Raw genomic sequence first — 22,199 nt, 5'->3', positions numbered from 1 at the left:
CCTGTTGCATGTGGTCTGAGTTGTCTGTGAAGCGGACGATGGCATTTACAAGCTCGTGTGTGTGCTGAGGAGGATGCAACAATTGATTTACAACCTCCAAGGAAGGACGCAAAGTCTTCAAGTTTGCACCAACACGGTTGCACGAACCCTGTGGAGACGGCAGTTAGAGCCACGACCGTACTCGCCTAGTTGTGTTTGCGGGGGTTGAGCTCTGGCTCTTTGGTCCCGCCTCTCAACTGTCAATCAACTGGTACATCAACCGTGATGTTAAAGTGAAGTCTCCTGGCTTATTGTCCAAGTCCGAGTATCTGCGTGATTGCGACTCGAACGGGTTTGCAAACGCAAATCCTATGAGCCTTACTAGCTGCATGGACTATAAAACTTGAAGGTAAGGGAGGGAGGGATTTATCAGTGGAAAGCGCCAAGCCATTACGATTATATAGCACTTGAAAGGGGTCAGGATAAGGATTTGGGATGGGTCGGGGGAAAGGAATGGTGCCCAATCTCTTGGACGGTCGGGGATTGAACGCCGACCTGCATGAAGCGAGTCCGTAAATCTACCATCCACCCCATGTGGTTGCTATAGCGTCGTTTAATAAACGGTGAATAATTAGCAAAAGGACCAGTGGAACAGTGCCACTAACAGAGTAACAGAAGTGTTAGCCTAGCATGAGTGATATCAAGAGAGTATGGCGTAATTAAAGAAGCCGAATATACACAGAGAAATAGTGATAGAATGGTTATCTTGAGGTTATCTTGAGATGATTTCGGGGCTTTTTAGTGTCCCCGCGGCCCGGTCCTCGACCAGGCCTCCACCCCCAGGAAGCAGCCCATAACAGCTGACTAACACCCAGGTACCTATTTTACTGCTAGGTAACAGGGGAATACTGTTCTCTGTGATATACACAGATAATTCGCATGGTAATGTTGGTGGTCCTAACATTAATGAAAAAGGCACGCACATTAACAGTGATATTAAAGGTTCCACAGGAGCAGTGAAACCTATGGGGATGATGTCGCCGTGTCTGGAGTACAAACACACTCAAGACACACTCAAGAGTGCATCTTCGGTACCAGGAGGAACATAGTGCTAGCATGAAGGTGTCAGGAAAGGTGTGATCACAGGCGTCACCACACTTGACCATTACGTGCAGGCCATACGGTGGAGTGAGGAGTAAGCCCTGGAGGCCATACGGTGGAGTGAGGAGTAAGCCCTAGAGGCCATACGGTGGAGTGAGGAGTAAGCCCTGGAGGCCATACGGTGGAGTTAGGAGTAAGCCCTGGAGGCCATACGGTGGAGTGAGGAGTAAGCCCTGGAGGCCATACGGTGGAGTGAGGAGTAAGCCCTGGAGGCCATACGGTGGAGTGAGGAGTAAGCCCTGGAGGCCATACGGTGGACTGAGGAGTAAGCCCTGGAGGCCATACGGTGGAGTTAGGAGTAAGCCCTGGAGGCCATACGGTGGACTGAGGAGTAAGCCCTGGAGGCCATACGGTGGAGTGAGGAGTAAGCCCTGGAGGCCATACGGTGGAGTGAGGAGTAAGCCCTGGAGGCCATACGGTGGACTGAGGAGTAAGCCCTGGAGGCCATACGGTGGAGTGAGGAGTAAGCCCTGGAGGCCATACGGTGGAGTGAGGAGTAAGCCCTGGAGGCCATACGGTGGAGTGAGGAGTAAGCCCTGGAGGCCATACGGTGGAGTGAGGAGTAAGCCCTGGAGGCCATAAGGATCTCGTCCACGAAGGGCAGTTCAGCTGGAACACACTAAAGCGACAGAGAGGGTTAACGGCTGGATAATATATATTCCTGTAAATTCAGTATTGTATCATTTCAGGTGACGAGGCCTCGCTTGTCCAGAAGGAAAGGAGTGCACCTAGATTATGTTGGGCACGAGGAGCCCGGCCTTATGACATACCACAAGCCTGGGGAAATATATTATTTTCATGATAATGGACTCCTTATTTTATGATAATGGCCTAGATGTCGATTGCTGACCTTCTGACTATTCTTGTGTGGATTTATGCAAGTATTAATGATTAGGTGATTACTTACATCACTGATAAGAAGTGGGAGCTGGTGATATTAATGCACTGAATGGAACAGTAATATTTTCTTATGTAGAGATATTCAAAGTGCCAGGAATTAAATTTTAAGTGAGAATGATAGGCTACGTTGCTTTCATTATTGTTTATGCGTTGTGACATTATTATCTTTATGTGTTTATAATTTATGCAATAGTATTATCAAGAACATTAAATACAACTGCCAAGAAAATACAATATACTAATGTAGGCCATACAGGGATTGGTCAGACTGTGAAACAGGTGTATAGGCGAGACTACCCAATCTCACCTCACAGGCTGCCGCCGTGGCTTCCAGCATCTCACAGGCTGCCGCCGTGGCTTCCAGCATCTCACAGACTGCCGCCGTGGCTTCCAGCATCTCACAGGCTGCCGCCGTGGCTTCCAGCATCTCACAGGCTGCCGCCGTGGCTTCCAGCATCTCACAAGCTGCCGCCGTGGCTTCCAGCATCTCACAGGCTGCCGCCGTGGCTTCCAGCATCTCACAGGCTGCTGCCGTGGCTTCCAGCATCTCACAGGCTGCCGCCGTGGCTTCCAGCATCTCACAGGCTGCCGCCGTGGCTTCCAGCATCTCACAGGCTGCCGCCGTGGCTTCCAGCATCTCACAGGCTGCCGCCGTGGCTTCCAGCATCTCACAGGCTGCCGCCGGGGCTTCCAGCATCTCACAAGCTGCCGCCGTGGCTTCCAGCATCTCACAGGCTGCCGCCGTGGCTTCCAGCATCTCACAGGCTGCCGCCGTGGCTTCCAGCATCTCACAGGCTGCCGCCGTGGCTTCCAGCATCTCACAAGCTGCCGCCGTGGCTTCCAGCATCTCACAGGCTGCCGCCGTGGCTTCCAGCATCTCACAGGCTGCCGCCGTGGCTTCCAGCATCTCACAAGCTGCCGCCGTGGCTTCCAGCATCTCACAGGCTGCCGCCGTGGCTTCCAGCATCTCACAAGCTGCCGCCGTGGCTTCCAGCATCTCACAGGCTGCCGCCGTGGCTTCCAGCATCTCACAGGCTGCCGCCGTGGCTTCCAGCATCTCACAGGCTGCCGCCGTGGCTTCCAGCATCTCACAGGCTGCCGCCGTGGCTTCCAGCATCTCACAGGCTGCCGCCGTGGCTTCCAGCATCTCACAGGCTGCCGCCGTGGCTTCCAGCATCTCACAGGCTGCCGCCGTGGCTTCCAGCATCTCACAAGCTGCCGCCGTGGCTTCCAGCATCTCACAGGCTGCCGCCGTGGCTTCCAGCATCTCACAGGCTGCCGCCGTGGCTTCCAGCATCTCACAAGCTGCCGCCGTGGCTTCCAGCATCTCACAGGCTGCCGCCGTGGCTTCCAGCATCTCACAGGCTGCCGCCGTGGCTTCCAGCATCTCACAGGCTGCCGCCGTGGCTTCCAGCATCTCACAGGCTGCCGCCGTGGCTTCCAGCATCTCACAAGCTGCCGCCGTGGCTTCCAGCATCTCACAGGCTGCCGCCGTGGCTTCCAGCATCTCACAAGCTGCCGCCGTGGCTTCCAGCATCTCACAGGCTGCCGCCGTGGCTTCCAGCATCTCACAGGCTGCCGCCATGGCTTCCAGCATCTCACAGGCTGCCGCCATGGCTTCCAGCATCTCACAGGCTGCCGCCATGGCTTCCAGCATCTCACAGGCTGCCGCTGTGGCTTCCAGCATCTCACAGGCTGCCGCTGTGGCTTCCAGCATCTCACAGGCTGCCGCCGTGGCTTCCAGCATCTCGTATTTCTCTGGGTAATGATTTAATGATGTTTTATGTGGATTTCCTAGCAAGGAAAACTGTATCATTATTTTAAGTAACTGTTTATACAATTTTATGTAGGTAATATTTGCTCTTTTCTAGTACTGCTGGGAAGGGTTGATCCTTGTGCTCCTGGGAAGGGTTTATCCTTGTGCTCCTGGGAAGGGTTGATCCTTGTGCTCCTGGGAAGGGTTGATCCTTGTGCTCCTGGGAAGGGTTGATCCTAATGCTCCTGGGAAGGGTTGATCCTTGTGCTCCTGGGAAGGGTTGATCCTTGTGCTCCTGGGAAGGGTTGATCCTTGTGCTCCTGGGAAGGGTTGATCCTTGTGCTCCTGGGAAGGGTTGATCCTTGTGCTCCTGGGAAGGGTTGATCCTTGTGCTCCTGGGAAGGGTTGATCCTAATGCGCCTGGGAAGGGTTGATCCTTGTGCTCCTGGGAAGGGTTGATCCTTGTGCTCCTGGGAAGGGTTGATCCTTGTGCTCCTGGGAAGGGTTGATCCTTGTGCTCCTGGGAAGGGTTGATCTTTGTGCTCCTGGGAAGGGTTGATCCTTGTGCTCCTGGGAAGGGTTGATCCTTGTGCTCCTGGGAAGGGTTGATCCTTGTGCTCCTGGGAAGGGTTGATCCTTGTGCTCCTGGGAAGGGTTGATCCTTGTGCTCCTGGGAAGGGTTGATCTTTGTGCTCCTGGGAAGGGTTTATCCTTGTGCTCCTGGGAAGGGTTGATCCTTGTGCTCCTGGGAAGGGTTGATCCTTGTGCTATTGGGAAGGGTTTATCCTTGTGCTCCTGGGAAGGGTTGATCCTTGTGCTCCTGGGAAGGGTTGATCCTTGTGCTCCTGGGAAGGGTTGATCCTTGTGCTCCTGGGAAGGGTTGATCCTAGTACTGCTGGGAAGGGTTGATCCTAGTGTTCCTGGGAAGGGTTGATCCTTGTGCTCCTGGGAAGGGTTGATCCTTGTGCTCCTGGGAAGGGTTGATCCTTGTGCTCCTGGGAAGGGTTGATCCTTGTGCTCCTGGGAAGGGTTGATCCTAGTGCTCCTGGGAAGGGTTGATCCAAGTGCTCCTGGGAAGGGTTGATCCTTGTGCTCCTGGGAAGGGTTGATCTGATGGCTCTGACACTTGTCCTAACCTAGCTCAGAGCCCTGAGGCATTTAACAATATAACTCTGTGGACCTGGTGGAGGATGCCATCGACGTGACGGACCGACGTGACGGACCGACGTGACGGACCGACGTGACGGACAGGTAGTGACGGACCGACGTGACGGACAGGTAGTGACGGACCGACGTGACGGACAGGTAGGGACGGACCGACGTGACGGACAGATAGTGACGGAACGACGTGACGGACAGGTAGTGACGGACCGACGTGACGGACAGGTAGTGACGGACCGACGTGACGGACAGGTAGGGACGGACCGACGTGACGGACAGGTAGTGACGGACCGACGTGACGGACAGGTAGTGACGGACCGACGTGACGGACAGATAGTGACGGAACGACGTGACGGACAGGTAGTGACGGACCGACGTGACGGACAGATAGTGACGGACAGATAGTGACGGACCGACGTGACGGACAGGTAGTGACGGACCGACGTGACGGACAGGTAGTGACGGACCGACGTGACGGACAGGTAGTGACGGACCGACGTGACGGACAGATAGTGACGGACAGATAGTGACGGAACGACGTGACGGACAGGTAGTGACGGACCGACGTGACGGACAGATAGTGACGGACCGACGTGACGGACAGGTAGTGACGGACCGACGTGACGGACAGATAGTTACGGAACGACGTGACGGACAGGTAGTGACGGACCGACGTGACGGACAGATAGTGACGGAACGACGTGACGGACAGGTAGTGACGGACCGACGTGACGGACAGATAGTGACGGACCGACGTGACGGAACGACGTGACGGACAGGTAGTGACGGACCGACGTGACGGACAGGTAGTGACGGACCGACGTGACGGACCGACGTGACGGACAGATAGTGACGGACCGACGTGACGGACAGGTAGTGACGGACCGACGTGACGGACAGGTAGTGACGGACCGACGTGACGGACAGATAGTGACGGACCGACGTGACGGACAGATAGTGACGGACCGACGTGACGGACAGGTAGTTGAAAACAAGTTGAATCCTACACACGTGTTGGAAGGCACTCGTAAGGATAACAAGGGCAAGGCTATCTAAACACCTGGAGTGGATCAGATATATAAACAATCACCAACATAGCCTCGTGGAAGGGAAATCACGCCCAACGAACATACTAAAGTTCAATGACAAAGTAACAACAACAAGGCAAGAAAAATTGGATTCAATGGATACAGTGTTTCTGGACGGCCCAAAAAAGCCTTTGACAAAGTTCCACATAAGAGACAACTAAGCAAACATTAGAGACCCGCCAAACACACACCGAAACTACGAGGTTGGTACAACGTTCGAACAAGTTTTAACACCTCCTAACCAGTTATAACAACCAATATAGCAAGTTGTAACAGCGTTCTAATACGTCATAAACACGTTAAGCCAAGATGTAACAACTTTATTACAAGTTGTAACAAGCGGAAAATAGAGACAGTTTCGGTTTGTGTTTCCAGGGGACAGGCAAGAGTAAGTGAATGAGTACAGTCATGGGTATAGAAGTCGGACTTCAGCAGAGTAACAACTGGAGTACCTTTGGGATCAATGCTGGGAACCATACTGTTTCACATATATAATAATCCCCCTCACCACAGCGGCAGAATCCTATGTGTCGAGGGTTGTGGGTGATGCAATCCTATGTGTCGAGGGTTGTGGGTGATGCAAAGCTAATGAGAAGAGTCCAGACACATGAAGATTGTCTGATACTCCAAGATGACTTGGACAAATTGCAGAAGTTATCTGAGAAATGGCTATTAGAGTTTAACATCAGCAAACATAAGGTGATGGAAATGAGAAACGCTGCCATAACCAGGAGGACATCAGAAGGTCATCAGTATGAGAGTAGTATATGAGTGTGATGATTGTGAGGGTGTTGGAGGAGAGGAACACACTAGAGGGAGAAGAGTGAAGAGGCACTCACACTGTATATATTATAACTCAATGTTCATGGAACACCTCCAAGTTCATGGGTGTGTACTACCCACCTGTACACCAGGGGAGTACCTCAACGTTCATGGGTGTGTACTACCCGCCTGTACACCAGGGGAGTACCTCAACGTTCATGAGTGTGTACTACCCGCCTGTACACCAGGGGAGTACCTCAACGTTCATGAGTGTGTACTACCCGCCTGTACACCAGGGGAGTACCTCCACGTTCATGAGTGTGTACTACCCGCCTGTACACCAGGGGAGTACCTCAACGTTCATGAGTGTGTACTACCCGCCTGTACACCAGGGAAGTACCTCAACGTTCATGAGTGTGTACTACCCGCCTGTACACCAGGGGAGTACCAGCAAACAAATCGGTTTGTGTGTGTATTCACCTTGTTGTGCTTGCGGGGGTTGAGCTCTGGCTCTTTGGTCTCGGCTCTCAACCGTCAATCAACTGGTTTACAGGTTCCTGAGTCTACTGGGCTCTATCATATCTACATTTGAAACTGTGTATGGAGTTAGCCTCCACCACATCACTTCCTAATGCATTCCGTTTGTTAACTACTCTGACACTGAAAAAGTTCTTTCAAACGTCCCTGTGGCAAACTGGGGTACTAAGTTTCCACCTGTGTCTCCTTGTTCGCGTACCACACGAGCTAAACAGTTTATCTTTATCCACCCTGTCAATTTCTCTGAGAATTTTATAGGTGGTGATCATGTCTTCCCTTAGTTCCAGTAATATTTCCTCGTAGCGCATACCCCTCAGCTCGGGGACTAGCCTGAAAGACATACCTCTGGACCTTTTCTAACTTCGTTTTGTTTTGTCTAGACTTGTGCTCCAGGCTGAAGCATGTTACGAACCAGATATTTGCCTGATTCTCACTAATTTAAATGTGTGTATAATTACATATGCATCCCAACCTCAGTTTGTCATATGTGAATAAAATTACCATATGTTTTTTAATGCCTAATTACTATATGATATTTTATGCATCGTCATACAATTATGAGAGCGTATTGTATTTTCTTAATGTATTATTATATGAGAGGCAGTCAAGTAATCACGTCCCTAACGGGGACCTCACACGTCCCTAACAGGGACCTCACACGTCCCTAACAGAGACCTCACACGTCCCTAACAGGGACCTAACACGTCCCTAACAGGGACCTCACACGTCCCTAACAGGGACCTCACACGTCCCTAACAGGGACCTCACACGTCCCTAACAGGGACCTCACACGTCCCTAACAGGGACCTCACACGTCCCTAACAGGGACCTCACACGTCCCTAACAGGGACCTCACACGCCCCTAACAGGGACCTCACACGTCCCTACGTGTGAGTGAGGAGCAAGTCTGAGGGGCAATTGGTGCAACCTGTTGTGCATTGTTGAGGATTATATTATGTTTCTTAGCTAACCTTATATTATTATAATATTATTCTAGAGTGAGTAGAATGTTATTTAATCGATGCATTATACCTGTTTGGGAGTGGTTATTTCCGTATGTAGTGTGTTAGTTAAGAGTTTTGTGTCAGAGGTGTTTGGTAACTCTGTGAGTGAGGCGTCTGTGGCGTGTCTGTGAGGACGGGGGGGAAGGAAACGGCCTGTTGGACCAAGCTCGCACAAGTCAAGCCTGGCCCCGGGCCGGGCTTGGGGAGAACTCTGAGAACCCCATCCAGGTATGGTCAAGATGAAGTAGTGTCTCGCCAGCCTCTAGTGAGATATAGATTGTCTGTTATAATCCAGATGGAGTTGGAATAGGGCTTACCAAACTAATTTCCGTTCGCGCTACACAGAAATAGTGTCTTGAGGAAGGTGTGGGTGTTGTGCGGGTGTGGAAGGTGTGGGTGTTGTGCGGGTGTGGAAGGTGTGGGTGTTGTGTGCGGGTGTGGAAGGTGTGGGTGTTGTGCAGGTGTGTGGAAGGTGTGGGTGTTGTGCGGGTGTGGAAGGTGTGGGTGTTGTGCAGGTGTGTGGAAGGTGTGGGTGTTGTGTGTGTGGAAGGTGTGGGTGTTGTGCAGGTGTGTGGAAGGTGTGGGTGTTGTGCAGGTGTGTGGAATGTGTGGGTGTTGTGCGGGTGTGGAAGGTGTGGGTGTTGTGCGGGTGTGTGGAAGGTGTGGGTGTTGTGTGTGTGTGGAAGGTGTGGGTGTTGTGCAGGTGTGTGGAAGGTGTGGGTGTTGTGTGTGTGTGGAAGGTGTGGGTGTTGTGCAGGTGTGTGGAAGGTGTGGGTGTTGTGTGTGTGGAAGGTGTGGGTGTTGTGTGTGTGTGGAAGGTGTGGGTGTTGTGTGTGTGTGTGGAAGGTGTGGGTGTTGTGTGTGTGTGGAAGGTGTGGGTGTTGTGTGTGTGTGAAAGGTGTGGGTGTTGTGCAGGTGTGTGGAAGGTGTGGGTGTTGTGCGGGTGTGGAAGGTGTGGGTGTTGTGTGGGTGTGGAAGGTGTGGGTGTTGTGCAGGTGTGTGGAAGGTGTGGGTGTTGTGTGTGTGGAAGGTGTGGGTGTTGTGCAGGTGTGTGGAATGTGTGGGTGTTGTGCGGGTGTGGAAGGTGTGGGTGTTGTGTGTGTGTGGAAGGTGTGGGTGTTGTGTGTGTGTGAAAGGTGTGGGTGTTGTGCAGGTGTGTGGAAGGTGTGGGTGTTGTGCGGGTGTGGAAGGTGTGGGTGTTGTGTGGGTGTGGAAGGTGTGGGTGTTGTGCAGGTGTGTGGAAGGTGTGGGTGTTGTGCAGGTGTGTGGAAGGTGTGGGTGTTGTGTGTGTGTGTGGAAGGTGTGGGTGTTGTGCAGGTGTGTGGAAGGTGTGGGTGTTGTGCGGGTGTGGCCGCCCGCCCTGCCACCATGACGGGGCTCACCATATACTGTGTTCCTGATAACTTTATTACCCCTAAGTATTTGCCATATTTTGGGCCGTGTTCAGTGCACCTCGCTCTTAGCTCACTCCGTTCTGTTATGGGTCAAGTTTTCAGACAACCTATATATAGTTTGGCGTACTATTAGGCGAGACCACAGCTCGTCCTCCTCAGCATTCCCAACGTCACTAACCTGTCCTACTAAAGTGCCCGAACCTAACCAAACAGCGGACCCACAAACAGAAAACGGGACATTACATCAATTGAGAGAACCGCTACCATTTTTAGTATATCAGTTTTTTTGCCTCAGGAGCTCATTAACTGTTTAATAATTGTAAACAAAGCCACCAAAGATTGAGAAAAGATGTACAAGTTCGTAAGTGCCTGCGTAACTGCTTCGTGAATCCAGGTCTACCCAAATGTTTTGACCTGAGTGATGCTGGGAGAGTCACTGTACACATCTCTCCTGGGTACACTCAGCTGGCGTCTATACTCATGGTGGTGTATGTCTTGGTCTTCACGTCAAGATCATGTTTCACTTTGAAGTCTACATGAAGCTCCTTCCTCTTATCAAACTTGCTCTACTTGTTCACTTATCAAACTTGCTCTACTTGCTCACTTATCAAACTTGCCCTACTTGCTCACTTATCAAACTTGCTCTACTTGCTCACTTATCCACTTGCTCTACTTGCTCACTTATCAAACTTCCTCTACTTGCTCACTTATCAAACTTGCTCTACTTGCTCACTTATCCACTTGCTCACTTATCCACTTGCTCTACTTGCTCACTTATCAAACTTGTTCTACTTGCTCACTTATCAAACTTGCTCTACTTGCTCACTTATCCACTTGCTCACTTATCCACTTGCTCTACTTGCTCACTTATCAAGCTTGCTCTACTTGCAACCTTATCCACTTGCTCACTTATCCACTTCCTCTACTTGCTCACTTATCAAACTTGCTCTACTTCCTCACTTATCAAGCTTGCTCTACTTGCTCACTTATCCACTTGCTCACTTATCCTCTTGCTCACTTATCCACTTGCTCACTTATCCACTTGCTCACTTATCCACTTGCTCACTTATCCACTTGCTCACTTATTCACTTGCTCATTTAACCACTTGCTTACTTATCCACTTGCTCACTTAACCACTTGCTCACTTATCCACTTGCTTACTTATCCACTTGCTCACTTAACCACTTGCTCACTTAACCACTTGCTCACTTATCCACTTGCTTACTTATCCACTTGCTCACTTAACCACTTGCTCACTTATCCACTTGCTTACTTATCCACTTGCTCACTTAACCACTTGCTCACTTATCCACTTGCTTACTTATCCACTTGCTCACTTAACCACTTGCTCACTTATCCACTTGCTCACTTATCCACTTACTTATCCACTTTTTCACGTATCAAAAAGGAGCAAACAGTGGTATAAAATATTATTTTTTTATCTGCCTGCGGTAGTCTCCGTGTTTTAATACTAGCATGAGTGTGGCATTGATGAGTGTGGCATTGATGAGTGTGGCATTGATGAGTGTGGCATTGATGAGTGTGGCATTGATGAGTGTGGCATTGATGAGTGTGGCATTGATGAGTGTGGCATTGATGAGTGTGGCATTGATGAGTGTGGCATTGATGAGTGTGGCATTGATGAGTGTGGCATTGATGGGTGTGGCATTGATGGGTGTGGCATTGATGAGTGTGGCATTGATGAGTGTGGCATTGATGAGTGTGGCATTGATGAGTGTGGCATTGATGAGTGTGGCATTGATGAGTATGGCATTGATGAGTGTGGCATTGATGAGTGTGGCATTGATGAGTGTGGCATTGATGAGTATGGCATTGATGAGTGTGGCATTGATGAGTGTGGCATTGATGAGTGTGGCATTGATGAGTGTGGCATTGATGAGTGTGGCATTGATGAGTATGGCATTGATGAGTGTGGCATTGATGAGTGTGGCATTGATGAGTGTGGCATTGATGAGTATGGCATTGATGAGTGTGGCATTGATGAGTGTGGCATTGATGAGTGTGGCATTGATGAGTGTGGCATTGATGAGTGTGGCATTGATGAGTATGGCATTGATGAGTGTGGCATTGATGGGTGTGGCATTGATGAGTGTGGCATTGATGAGTATGGCATTGATGAGTGTGGCATTGATGAGTGTGGCATTGATGAGTGTGGCATTGATGAGTATGGCATTGATGAGTGTGGCATTGATGAGTGTGGCATTGATGAGTGTGGCATTGATGAGTGTGGCATTGATGAGTGTGGCATTGATGAGTATGGCATTGATGAGTGTGGCATTGATGAGTGTGGCATTGATGAGTATGGCATTGATGAGTGTGGCATTGATGAGTGTGGCATTGATGAGTGTGGCATTGATGAGTGTGGCATTGATGGTTGTGGCATTGATGAGTATGGCATTGATGAGTATGGCATTGATGAGTGTGGCATTGATGAGTGTGGCATTGATGAGTGTGGCATTGATGAGTGTGGCATTGATGGGTGTGGCATTGATGAGTGTGGCAGTGATGAGTGTGGCATTGATGAGTGTGGCATTGATGAGTATGGCATTGATGAGTGTGGCATTGATGGGTGTGGCATTGATGAGTGTGGCATTGATGAGTGTGGCATTGATGAGTGTGGCAGTGATGAGTGTGGCATTGATGAGTGTGGCATTGATGAGTATGGCATTGATGAGTGTGGCATTGATGAGTATGGCATTGATGAGTGTGGCATTGATGAGTGTGGCATTGATGAGTGTGGCATTGATGGGTGTGGCATTGATGAGTGTGGCAGTGATGAGTGTGGCATTGATGAGTGTGGCATTGATGGGTGTGGCATTGATGAGTATGGCATTGATGAGTGTGGCATTGATGAGTATGGCATTGATGAGTGTGGCATTGATGGGTGTGGCATTGATGAGTATGGCATTGATGAGTGTGGCATTGATGGGTGTGGCATTGATGAGTGTGGCATTGATGAGTATGGCATTGATGAGTGTGGCAGTGATGAGTGTGGCAGTGATGAGTGTGGCATTGATGAGTGTGGCATTGATGAGTGTGGCATTGATGAGTGTGGCATTGATGAGTGTGGCATTGATGAGTGTGGCAGTGATGAGTGTGGAAACCACTTATCATACTCCATCACAGAGCTCTGACGCCTCGTACGGCTCCTTCAAAACCAACACTCCTGGGAGAGTGTCTCTGCCACTTCCTTGAAGTTAATGTTATCATTGTGGCTTGTTCTACACGGTTATAAAGGGTAGAAAGTTTATGGAGTGTTGTTGTTGTTGTTGTTCAATATTCCCTACTTTGAAAAAAAATTCCAAGTAGCACGGGCTATGGTGAGCCCGTGATTATGGAGTGTTAGACACTTTCCGACCATCGATAAAAAGTAGAATTTACTGCACTTTGGGGATCTTGATCAGGTGTGAACTTAACTAGTTGTTCTTGTAACTTCTTGTTGAACAACTAGTTGTTCTTGTAACTTCTTGTTGAACAAGTAGTTATTCTTGGAAGTTCTTGTTGAACAACTAGTTGTTCTTGGAAGTTCTTGTTGAACTACTAGTTGTTCATGGAAGTTCTTGTTGAACAACTAGTTGTTCATGGAAGTTCTTGTTGAACTACTAGTTGTTCATGGAAGTTCTTGTTGAACAACTAGTTGTTCATGGAAGTTCTTGTTGAACTACTAGTTGTTCATGGAAGTTCTTGTTGAACAACTAGTTGTTCTTTTAACTCACTTCTGTGTGCCTGCGTTTATGTGTGTGCGTGTGAACGCATATGTAAATTAGTCTACATGTGTGTGTGTGTGTGTGTACTCGCCTAGTTGTGCTTGCGGGGGTTGAGCTTTGGCTCTTTGGTCCTGCCTCTCAACCGTCAATTAACTGGTGTACAGATTCCAGAGCCTACTGGGCTCTATCATATCAACATTTGAAGCTGTGTATGGAGTCAGCCTCCACCACATCACTGCCTAATACATTCCATTTGTTAACTACTCTGACACTGAACAAATTCTTTCTATTGTCTATGTGGCTGATTTGGTACTAAGTTTCCACCTGTGTCCCCTTTTTCGTGTTCCACCCGTGCTAAAGAGTTTGTTTTTGTCCACCCAATCAATTCCTCTGAGAATTTTGTACGTCGTTATCATGTCTCCCCTTACTCCTCTGCCTTCCAGGGACGTAAGGTTTACCTCTCGTAGCCCATACCTGTATGTGTGTGTGTGTGTGTGTGTGTGTGTTTGTGTGTGTGTGTGTGTGTGTGTGTGTGTGTGTGTGTGTGTGTGTGTGTGTGTGTGTGTGTGTGTGTGTGTCCGTTGGTATTTACATACGCAAGCTATGTATAAATTATCATAAAATGGTATACATGAGTTTAAGTATATTTAAGCGTAAATTCAAGTAAATAATAAAATGGTAACCTTGTTACTGTGTAGTCGTCCAGCACCTCTGTGGTCACGTAATTGCCAACATAGGCCGAGGAGCACAGAGTCTCATGGTCACCTGCAAGGGCCGTGTCACACGACTACGCTCTTGATAACTTTCCGTTACTTTACTGCTATTTGTGAATGTTGGTCGGAAGCCAGATCAGATTCCTACCAGCAGTTATACTTTATTGACGCGCGTTCCTTTCTCCTGCCCGTTCCTTGCTTGACCGGATCCCAATACACCAAAGATCTCAGGCGGAGTTGGTAGTGGATATCCGACGCTGCCACAGACTCGCCCCCGCGGCATGGGGGATGAGTCCCTCTGAGTCCTATCCCGTGTTAGCACTGAGTCCCTCTGAGTCTTATCCCGTGTTAGGACTGAGTCCCAATGAGTCCTATCCCGTGTTAGGACTGAGTCCTAATGAGTCCTATCCCGTGTTAGGACTGAGTCCCAATGAGTCCTATCCCGTGTTAGGGCTGAGTTCCTCTGAGTCCTATTCCGTGTTAAGGCTGAATCCCAATGAGTCCTATCCCCATTAAGGCAGATCCAACTTTGTTATTGAACTCGTTTTGTTCGTAACAACTCTGCACATGGAGTCATGGAGATTCTCAGGTTGGTACAGCCCCTCCTGCTGGAACAGTAGAGTCCTCCTGCTGGAACAGTAGAGACCTCCTGCTGGAACAGTAGAGACCTCCTGCTGGAACAGTAGAGTCCTCCTGCTGGAACAGTAGAGACCTCCTGCTGGAACAGTAGAGACCTCCTGCTGGAACAGTAGAGACCTCCTGCTTGAACAGTAGAGTCCTCCTGCTGGAACAGTAGAGACCTCCTGCTGGAACAGTAGAGTCCTCCTGCTGGAACAGTAGAGACCTCCTGCTGGAACAGTAGAGTCCTCCTGCTGGAACAGTAGAGACCTCCTGCTGGAACAGTAGAGTCCTCCTGCTGGAACAGTAGAGTCCTCCTGCTGGAACAGTAGAGACCTCCTGCTGGAACAGTAGAGACCTCCTGCTGGAACAGTAGAGACCTCCTGCTGGAACAGTAGAGTCCTCCTGCTGGAACAGTAGAGTCCTCCTGCTGGAACAGTAGAGTCCTCCTGCTGGAACAGAACAGTCCTCCTGCTGGAACAGTAGAGTCCTCCTGCTGGAACAGTAGAGTCCTCCTGCTGGAACAGTAGAGACCTCCTGCTGGAACAGTAGAGTCCTCCTGCTGGAACAGTAGAGACCTCCTGCTGGAACAGTAGAGTCCTCCTGCTGGATCAGTAGAGACCTCCTGCTGGAACAGTAGAGTCCTCCTGCTGGAACAGTAGAGTCCTCCTGCTGGAACAGAACAGTCCTCCTGCTGGAACAGTAGAGACCTCCTGCTGGAACAGTAGAGTCCTCCTGCTGGAACAGTAGAGACCTCCTGCTGGAACAGTAGAGTCCTCCTGCTGGAACAGTAGAGACCTCCTGCTGGAACAGTAGAGTCCTCCTGCTGGAACAGTAGAGACCTCCTGCTGGAACAGTAGAGTCCTCCTGCTGGAACAGTTGAGTCCTCCTGCTGGAACAGTAGAGACCTCCTGCTGGAACAGTAGAGACCTCCTGCTGGAACAGTAGAGTCCTCCTGCTGGAACAGTAGAGTCCTCCTGCTGGAACAGTAGAGACCTCCTGCTGGAACAGTAGAGTCCTCCTGCTGGAACAGTAGAGTCCTCCTGCTGGAACAGTAGAGTCCTCCTGCTGGAACAGTACAGTCCTCCTGCTGGAACAGTAGAGTCCTCCTGCTGGAACAGAACAGTCCTCCTGCTGGAACAGTAGAGTCCTCCTGCTGGAACAGTAGAGTCCTCCTGCTGGAACAGAACAGTCCTCCTGCTGGAACAGTAGAGTCCTCCTGCTGGAACAGTAGAGTCCTCCTGCTGGAACAGTTGAGTCCTCCTGCTGGAACAGAACAGTCCTCCTGCTGGAACAGTAGAGACCTCCTGCTGGAACAGTAGAGTCCTCCTGCTGGAACAGTAGAGACCTCCTGCTGGAACAGTAGAGTCCTCCTGCTGGAACAGTAGAGACCTCCTGCTGGAACAGTAGAGACCTCCTGCTGGAACAGTAGAGACCTCCTGCTGGAACAGAACAGTCCTCCTGCTGGAACAGTAGAGACCTCCTCCTGGAACAGTAGAGACCTCCTGCTGGAACAGTAGAGACCTCCTGCTGGAACAGTAGAGTCCTCCTGCTGGAACAGAACAGTCCTCCTGCTGGAACAGAACAATCCTCCTGCTGGAACAGAACAGTCCTCCTGCTGGAACAGTAGAGTCCTCCTGCTGGAACAGTAGAGTCCTCCTGCTGGAACAGTAGAGTCCTCCTGCTGGAACAGAACAGTCCTCCTGCTGGAACAGTAGAGTCCTCCTGCTGGAACAGTAGAGTCCTCCTGCTGGAACAGTAGAGTCCTCCTGCTGGAACAGAACAGTCCTCCTGCTGGAACAGTAGAGTCCTCCTGCTGGAACAGAACAGTCCTCCTGCTGGAACAGAACAGTCCTCCTGCTGGAACAGTAGAGACCTCCTGCTGGAACAGTAGAGACCTCCTGCTGGAACAGTAGAGACCTCCTGCTGGAACAGTAGAGACCTCCTGCTGGAACAGTAGAGTCCTCCTGCTGGAACAGAACAGTCCTCCTGCTGGAACAGAACAGTCCTCCTGCTGGAACAGTAGAGTCGTCCTGCTGGAACAGAACAGTCCTCCTGCTGGAAAAGAACAGTCCTCCTGCTGGAACAGTAGAGTCCTCCTGCTGGAACAGTAGAGTCCTCCTGCTGGAACAGTAGAGTCCTCCTGCTGGAACAGTAGAGTCCTCCTGCTGGAAAAGTAGAGTCCTCCTGCTGGAACAGTAGAGTCCTCCTGCTGGAACAGAACAGTCCTCCTGCTGGAACAGAACAGTCCTCCTGCTGGAACAGTAGAGTCCTCCTGCTGGAACAGTAGAGTCCTCCTGCTGGAACAGAACAGTCCTCCTGCTGGAACAGTAGAGTCCTCCTGCTGGAACAGTAGAGTCCTCCTGCTGGAACAGAACAGTCCTCCTGCTGGAACAGTAGAGTCCTCCTGCTGGAACAGAACAGTCCTCCTGCTGGAACAGAACAGTCCTCCTGCTGGAACAGAACAGTCCTCCTTCCAGGTGATTAACGATGCATAAGCAACAGGGCTCCATTAAGGAACATATAATCTCTTCCCACAACCAGACCATCACCAGAGAAATCTTAGCAAACAACACAGAAATCATCGATATATACAGCGATAGCAGGCGGCTTGACATCTGCGAGGCACTACGCATCAAGAAGTCAACACCAGCAATCAACAGCCAATTAATGCACAACTATATTCTACCCACTTCAAGACTCCGCTCCAATATAGAAGCATCCAGAAATATGGGCCAATAGGCCCTTTGCAGTTACTTCCATTCTTACCTTTAATTTACCCAATTAATACCCATTGTTTCGTGTTCTGTCCTGTGTTGAAAGTTTTGTTCACCTCATCCAAAACTGTTGTAACATATCACCTCACTCAAAATGCGGGTATATAATAAAATGAAAGCTGTTTAAATCATAACATAGTAAGAACTCTGTTTTGTGTTTGCAGGTTATAGTTGTGTGTGTGTAAACTAAAAGTCTTTGAAAATGTAATAAGTTATTACGAAACGCGTTCAAGTGTCGTGTCAGACGAGAAATAAAAATAAATTTTGGAGAATTGATTTTTGAATTACCATCAACAGTGAAAAGAAACATAAGAAATATTGAGAAAATTCGTGTTAGAATTATTAATCTTACTTTTTCGATCATATTTAATAATATATGTCTACAGGAAAGACTGCTACCAAAATATATATATATATATATATATATATATATATATATATATATATATATATATATATATATATATATATATACAGTGATGTGGAGAAATAGGGTGATAGGCGCATGAAGGAAGAGGATAACATTTAGGAAGAGTGGTGAAGGAGCTATAAGGAAGGTGGGTATGGGTAGAAGGGTCCTGGCAGGCCGCCTTTAAGACAGCTCTTGTTTATTATGGCAGAGCTTTCCCGGCCTGGCTCTGTAACGGCTGAGGAAAAGGCCAAGTGACAAATAAACTTCATACAAATACACACACGCGCATGCCCGAGCGCGAGCACGCACACACACACATACACATACATTCAAGAGAAGTTGCATTCATGTGTGCGAGCCCAGCCTGCAACTGCTCCCATAAAGCAGTCTGGGGGGAAGGGGTATACACACACACACACACACACACACACACACACACACACACACACACACACACACACACACGAGCTGAGAGGTATGAGCTACGAGGAGAGACTACAAGAATTAAACCTCACTTCGCTGGAAGACAGAAGAGTTAGGGGGGACATGATCACCACATTCAAGATTCTGAAGGGAATTGATAGGGTAGATAAAGACAATCTATTTAACACAAGGGGCACACGCACAAGGGGACACAGGTGGAAACTGAGTGCCCAAATGAGCCACAGGGATATTAGAAAGAACTTTTTTAGTGTCAGAGTGGTTGACAAATGGAATGCATTAGGAAGTGATGTGGTGGAGGCTGACTCCATACACAGTTTCAAGTGTAGATATGATAGAGCCCAATAGGCTCAGGAATCTGTACACCTGTTGATTGACGGTTGAGAGGCGGGACCAAAGAGCCAGAGCTCAACCCCCGCAAACACAACTAGGTGACTACAACTAGGTGAGTACACACACACACACACACACACACACACACACACACACACACACACACACACACACACACACACACACACACACACACACATACACACGCACACACACACACACCGACTCCATACACAGTTTCAAATGTAGATATGATAGAGCCCAGTAGGCTCAGGAATCTGTACACCAGTTGATTGACAGATGTGAGGCGGGACCAAAGAGCCAAAGCTCAACCCCCGCAAGCACAAATAAGTGAGTACAAATAGGTGAGTACACACACACACACACACACACACACACACACACACACACACACACACACTTCCCACCCCGGAAGGGTTAATGAACTCGAGGAGGGGCACTGAAAACAAAAAACTGGCATTCCGAAAGGGAAACTATGAGGAGTTAAGAAAATTCCTAACAGATATAACATGGGAAACAGAGCTCAGGGGAAAGACGGCCTAAGACATGATGGACTTCATCACGCACAAATGCAAGGACGCAGCGAACAAGTTTGTCTCAGTCCAAAAGGAAACCAATGAAATGAAGATGAGGAACCCATGGGTTAATCAGAGATGTAGGCTAGCTAAGCAGCAAAGTAATAGGGCATGGAGAAACTATAGGAATAACAGGACACTTGAGAGCAGAGAAAGATACCAGAATGCCAGGAATGAATATGTCAGGATGAGAAGAGAGGCAGAAAGACAATATGAAAATTACATCGCAAGCAAGGCAAAGACTCAACCCAAATTGCTGCATAGTCACATCAGGAGAAAAACAACAGTATAGGAACAGGTAATGAATATAAGGATAGAGGCAGAACGATTCACTACAAACGACAAGGAAGTGTGTGAGGAACTGAATAAGAAATTCCAGGAGGTCTTCACCTTAGAGCAAGGAGAGATTCCGGAGATAAGAGAGGGAATAGTTACCCAGGAACCACTAGAAGAGTTTGAGATTACCAGTGGGGAAGTAAAGAAGTGTTTACTAGAGTTGGATGTGACAAAGGCTATAGGCCCAGATGGAATCTCCCCTTGGATACTAAGGTTTGGAGCAGAAGCACTGTACCTGCCACTCTCCGTAGTGTAAAACAAATCACTGGAAACAGGGGAACTGCCAGAAATTTGGAAGGCAGCTAATGTAGTTCCATTATACAAGAAAGGGGATAGGCAGGATGCACTGAACTACAGGCTAGTGTCCCTAACCTGCATACCATGCAAGCTGATGAGAAGATTGTGCGAAGAAAGCTAGTGGAACATCTGGAGCGAAAGAACTTTGTAACGAAGCATCAACATGGGTTCAGGGATGGCAAGTCCTGCCTCACAGGGCTAAATGAATTCTATGACCAGGCAACAAAAATCAGGCAAGAAAGAGAGGGGTGAGCAGACTGCATATTTTTGGATTGTCAAAAAGCCTTTGATACAGTACCACACAAGAGACTAGTGAAAAAGTTGGAGATGCAGGCTGGAGTGAAAGGGAAGGTACTCCGTTGGATACGGGAGTACCTAAGTAACAGAAGACAACGAGTCAGTGTGAGGGGGTAAGGTCTCCGATTGGCGAGACGTTACAAGTGGAGTCCCGCAGGGGTCAGTCCTTGGACCAATACTGTTTCTGATATATGTTAATGATCTCCCAGAGGGTATAGATTTGTTTCTCTCAATGTTTACTGATGATGCAAAAATTATGAGGAGGATTGAAACAGAGGATGATGGTAGGAGGCTACAGGACGGCCTAGACAGACTGAATGAATGGTCCAACAAATGGCTGTTAAAGTTAAACCCGAATAAATGCAAAGTAATGAAACTAGGCGGTGGAAATAGGAGGCCAGACAAAAGATACAGAATAGGAGATGAAGTACTTAATGAAACGGAAAGAGAGAAAGATCTAGGAATTGATATCACACCAAACCTGTCTCCTGAAGCCCACATAAAAAGAATTACGTCTGCGGCATATGCAAGGCTGGCTAACATCAGAACAGCCTTCAGGAACCTGTGTAAGGAATCGCTTAGAATCTTGTACACCACATACGTAAGACCAATCCTGGAGTATGCGGCCCCAGCATGGAGCCAGTACCTTGTCAAGCACAAGACGAAGCTGGAAAAAGTTTAGAGGTATGGCACTAGACTGGTCCCAGAAATAAGAGGCATGAGTTACGAGGAAAGACTGTGGGAAATGCACCTTACGACACTGGAAGACAGAAGAGTGAGGGGAGACATGATCACTACCTACAAAATCCTCACGGGAATTGACAGGGTAGGCAAGGATAAACTATTCAACACTGGCGGTACGCGAACAAGGGGACACAGGTGGAAACTGAGTACCCAAATGAGCCACAGGGACGTTAGAAAGAACTTTTTCAGTGTCAGAGTAGTTAACGGATGGAATGCATTAGGCAGTGATGTGGTGGAGGCTGACTCCATACAGTTTCAAATGTAGATATGATAAAGCCCAGCAGGCTCAGGAATCTGTACACCAGTTGATTGACAGTTCAGAGGCGGGACCAAAGAGCCAAAGCTCAACCCCCGCAAGCACAACTAGGTGGGTATACACATTGGACTGGATAGCCAAAATGCCGTTGATACAGTGCCACACAGTAGATTGCTATACAAACTTGAGAGGCAGGCGGGAGTTAGCGGAAAAGTCCTAACATAGGTAAGGAAGTATACCTAACAGGAGGGAGCCAGAGAGTAACAGGAAGAGGCGAGAAGCCGGACTGGAGAACAGTAACGAGTGGAGTTCCTCAAATATAAAGTACATTTCAATATATAAGTTTACAGGAGGTGAGTCTTAAAGATCGATGTTTGCAGGCGAAGTTAAATTAACATGAGTTGTGACAGATGAGGAGTGTAGGATCCTCCATGAGGGCCTTAACACGTTGAAGAAATGGTCAGAGAAATGGCTACTGGAGTTCAACACGAGCAACTGTAGTTATGGAAATAGGACTAGGTGACAGGAGACCAGAGGACCAGAGGAACAGTTCACAATGAAGAGGAACTACCTTCCTGTGACTATTCGAGGAAAAGAGGACGTAACACAAAATCTAACTCCTGAGGCGCATAAAACTATTAACAGAAAAATGACCATCTTGAGGTTATCTTGAGATGATTTCGGGGCTTTAGTGTCCCCGCGGCCCGGTCCTCGACCAGGCCTCCACCCCCAGGAAGCAGCCCGTGACAGCTGACTAACACCCAGGTACCTATTTACTGCTAGGTAACAGGGGCATTCAGGGTGAAAGAAACTTTGCCCATTTGTGTCTGCCTCGTGCGGGAATCGAACCCGCGCCACAGAATTACGTGCTATCCTGCGTGCTATCCACCAGGCTACGAGGCCCCTAC

General features: G+C 49.0%; 1 protein-coding gene across 1 annotated transcript; it reads right to left on the bottom strand.

Moving 5' to 3' along the window:
- Positions 1-1,214: 1,214 nt before the first annotated feature.
- LOC138365615 (uncharacterized) lies at positions 1,215-6,522 on the bottom strand. The gene is made up of 3 exons (XM_069326093.1): positions 6,498-6,522; positions 2,348-3,834; positions 1,215-1,709 (listed from the first exon to the last, which is right to left on the bottom strand). The coding sequence occupies exons 1-3, from the start codon at positions 6,520-6,522 to the stop codon at positions 1,215-1,217; spliced, it is 2,007 nt and encodes a 668-aa protein (XP_069182194.1).
- Between the last annotated feature and the right edge of the window lie 15,677 nt (positions 6,523-22,199).

This window comes from Procambarus clarkii, chromosome 17 (genome assembly GCF_040958095.1).
Source record: "Procambarus clarkii isolate CNS0578487 chromosome 17, FALCON_Pclarkii_2.0, whole genome shotgun sequence".
Classification (NCBI taxonomy): domain Eukaryota; kingdom Metazoa; phylum Arthropoda; class Malacostraca; order Decapoda; family Cambaridae; genus Procambarus; species Procambarus clarkii.
The sequence above is the reverse complement of the archived record's forward strand: the minus strand, read 5'-3'. Positions and strand labels throughout refer to the sequence as shown.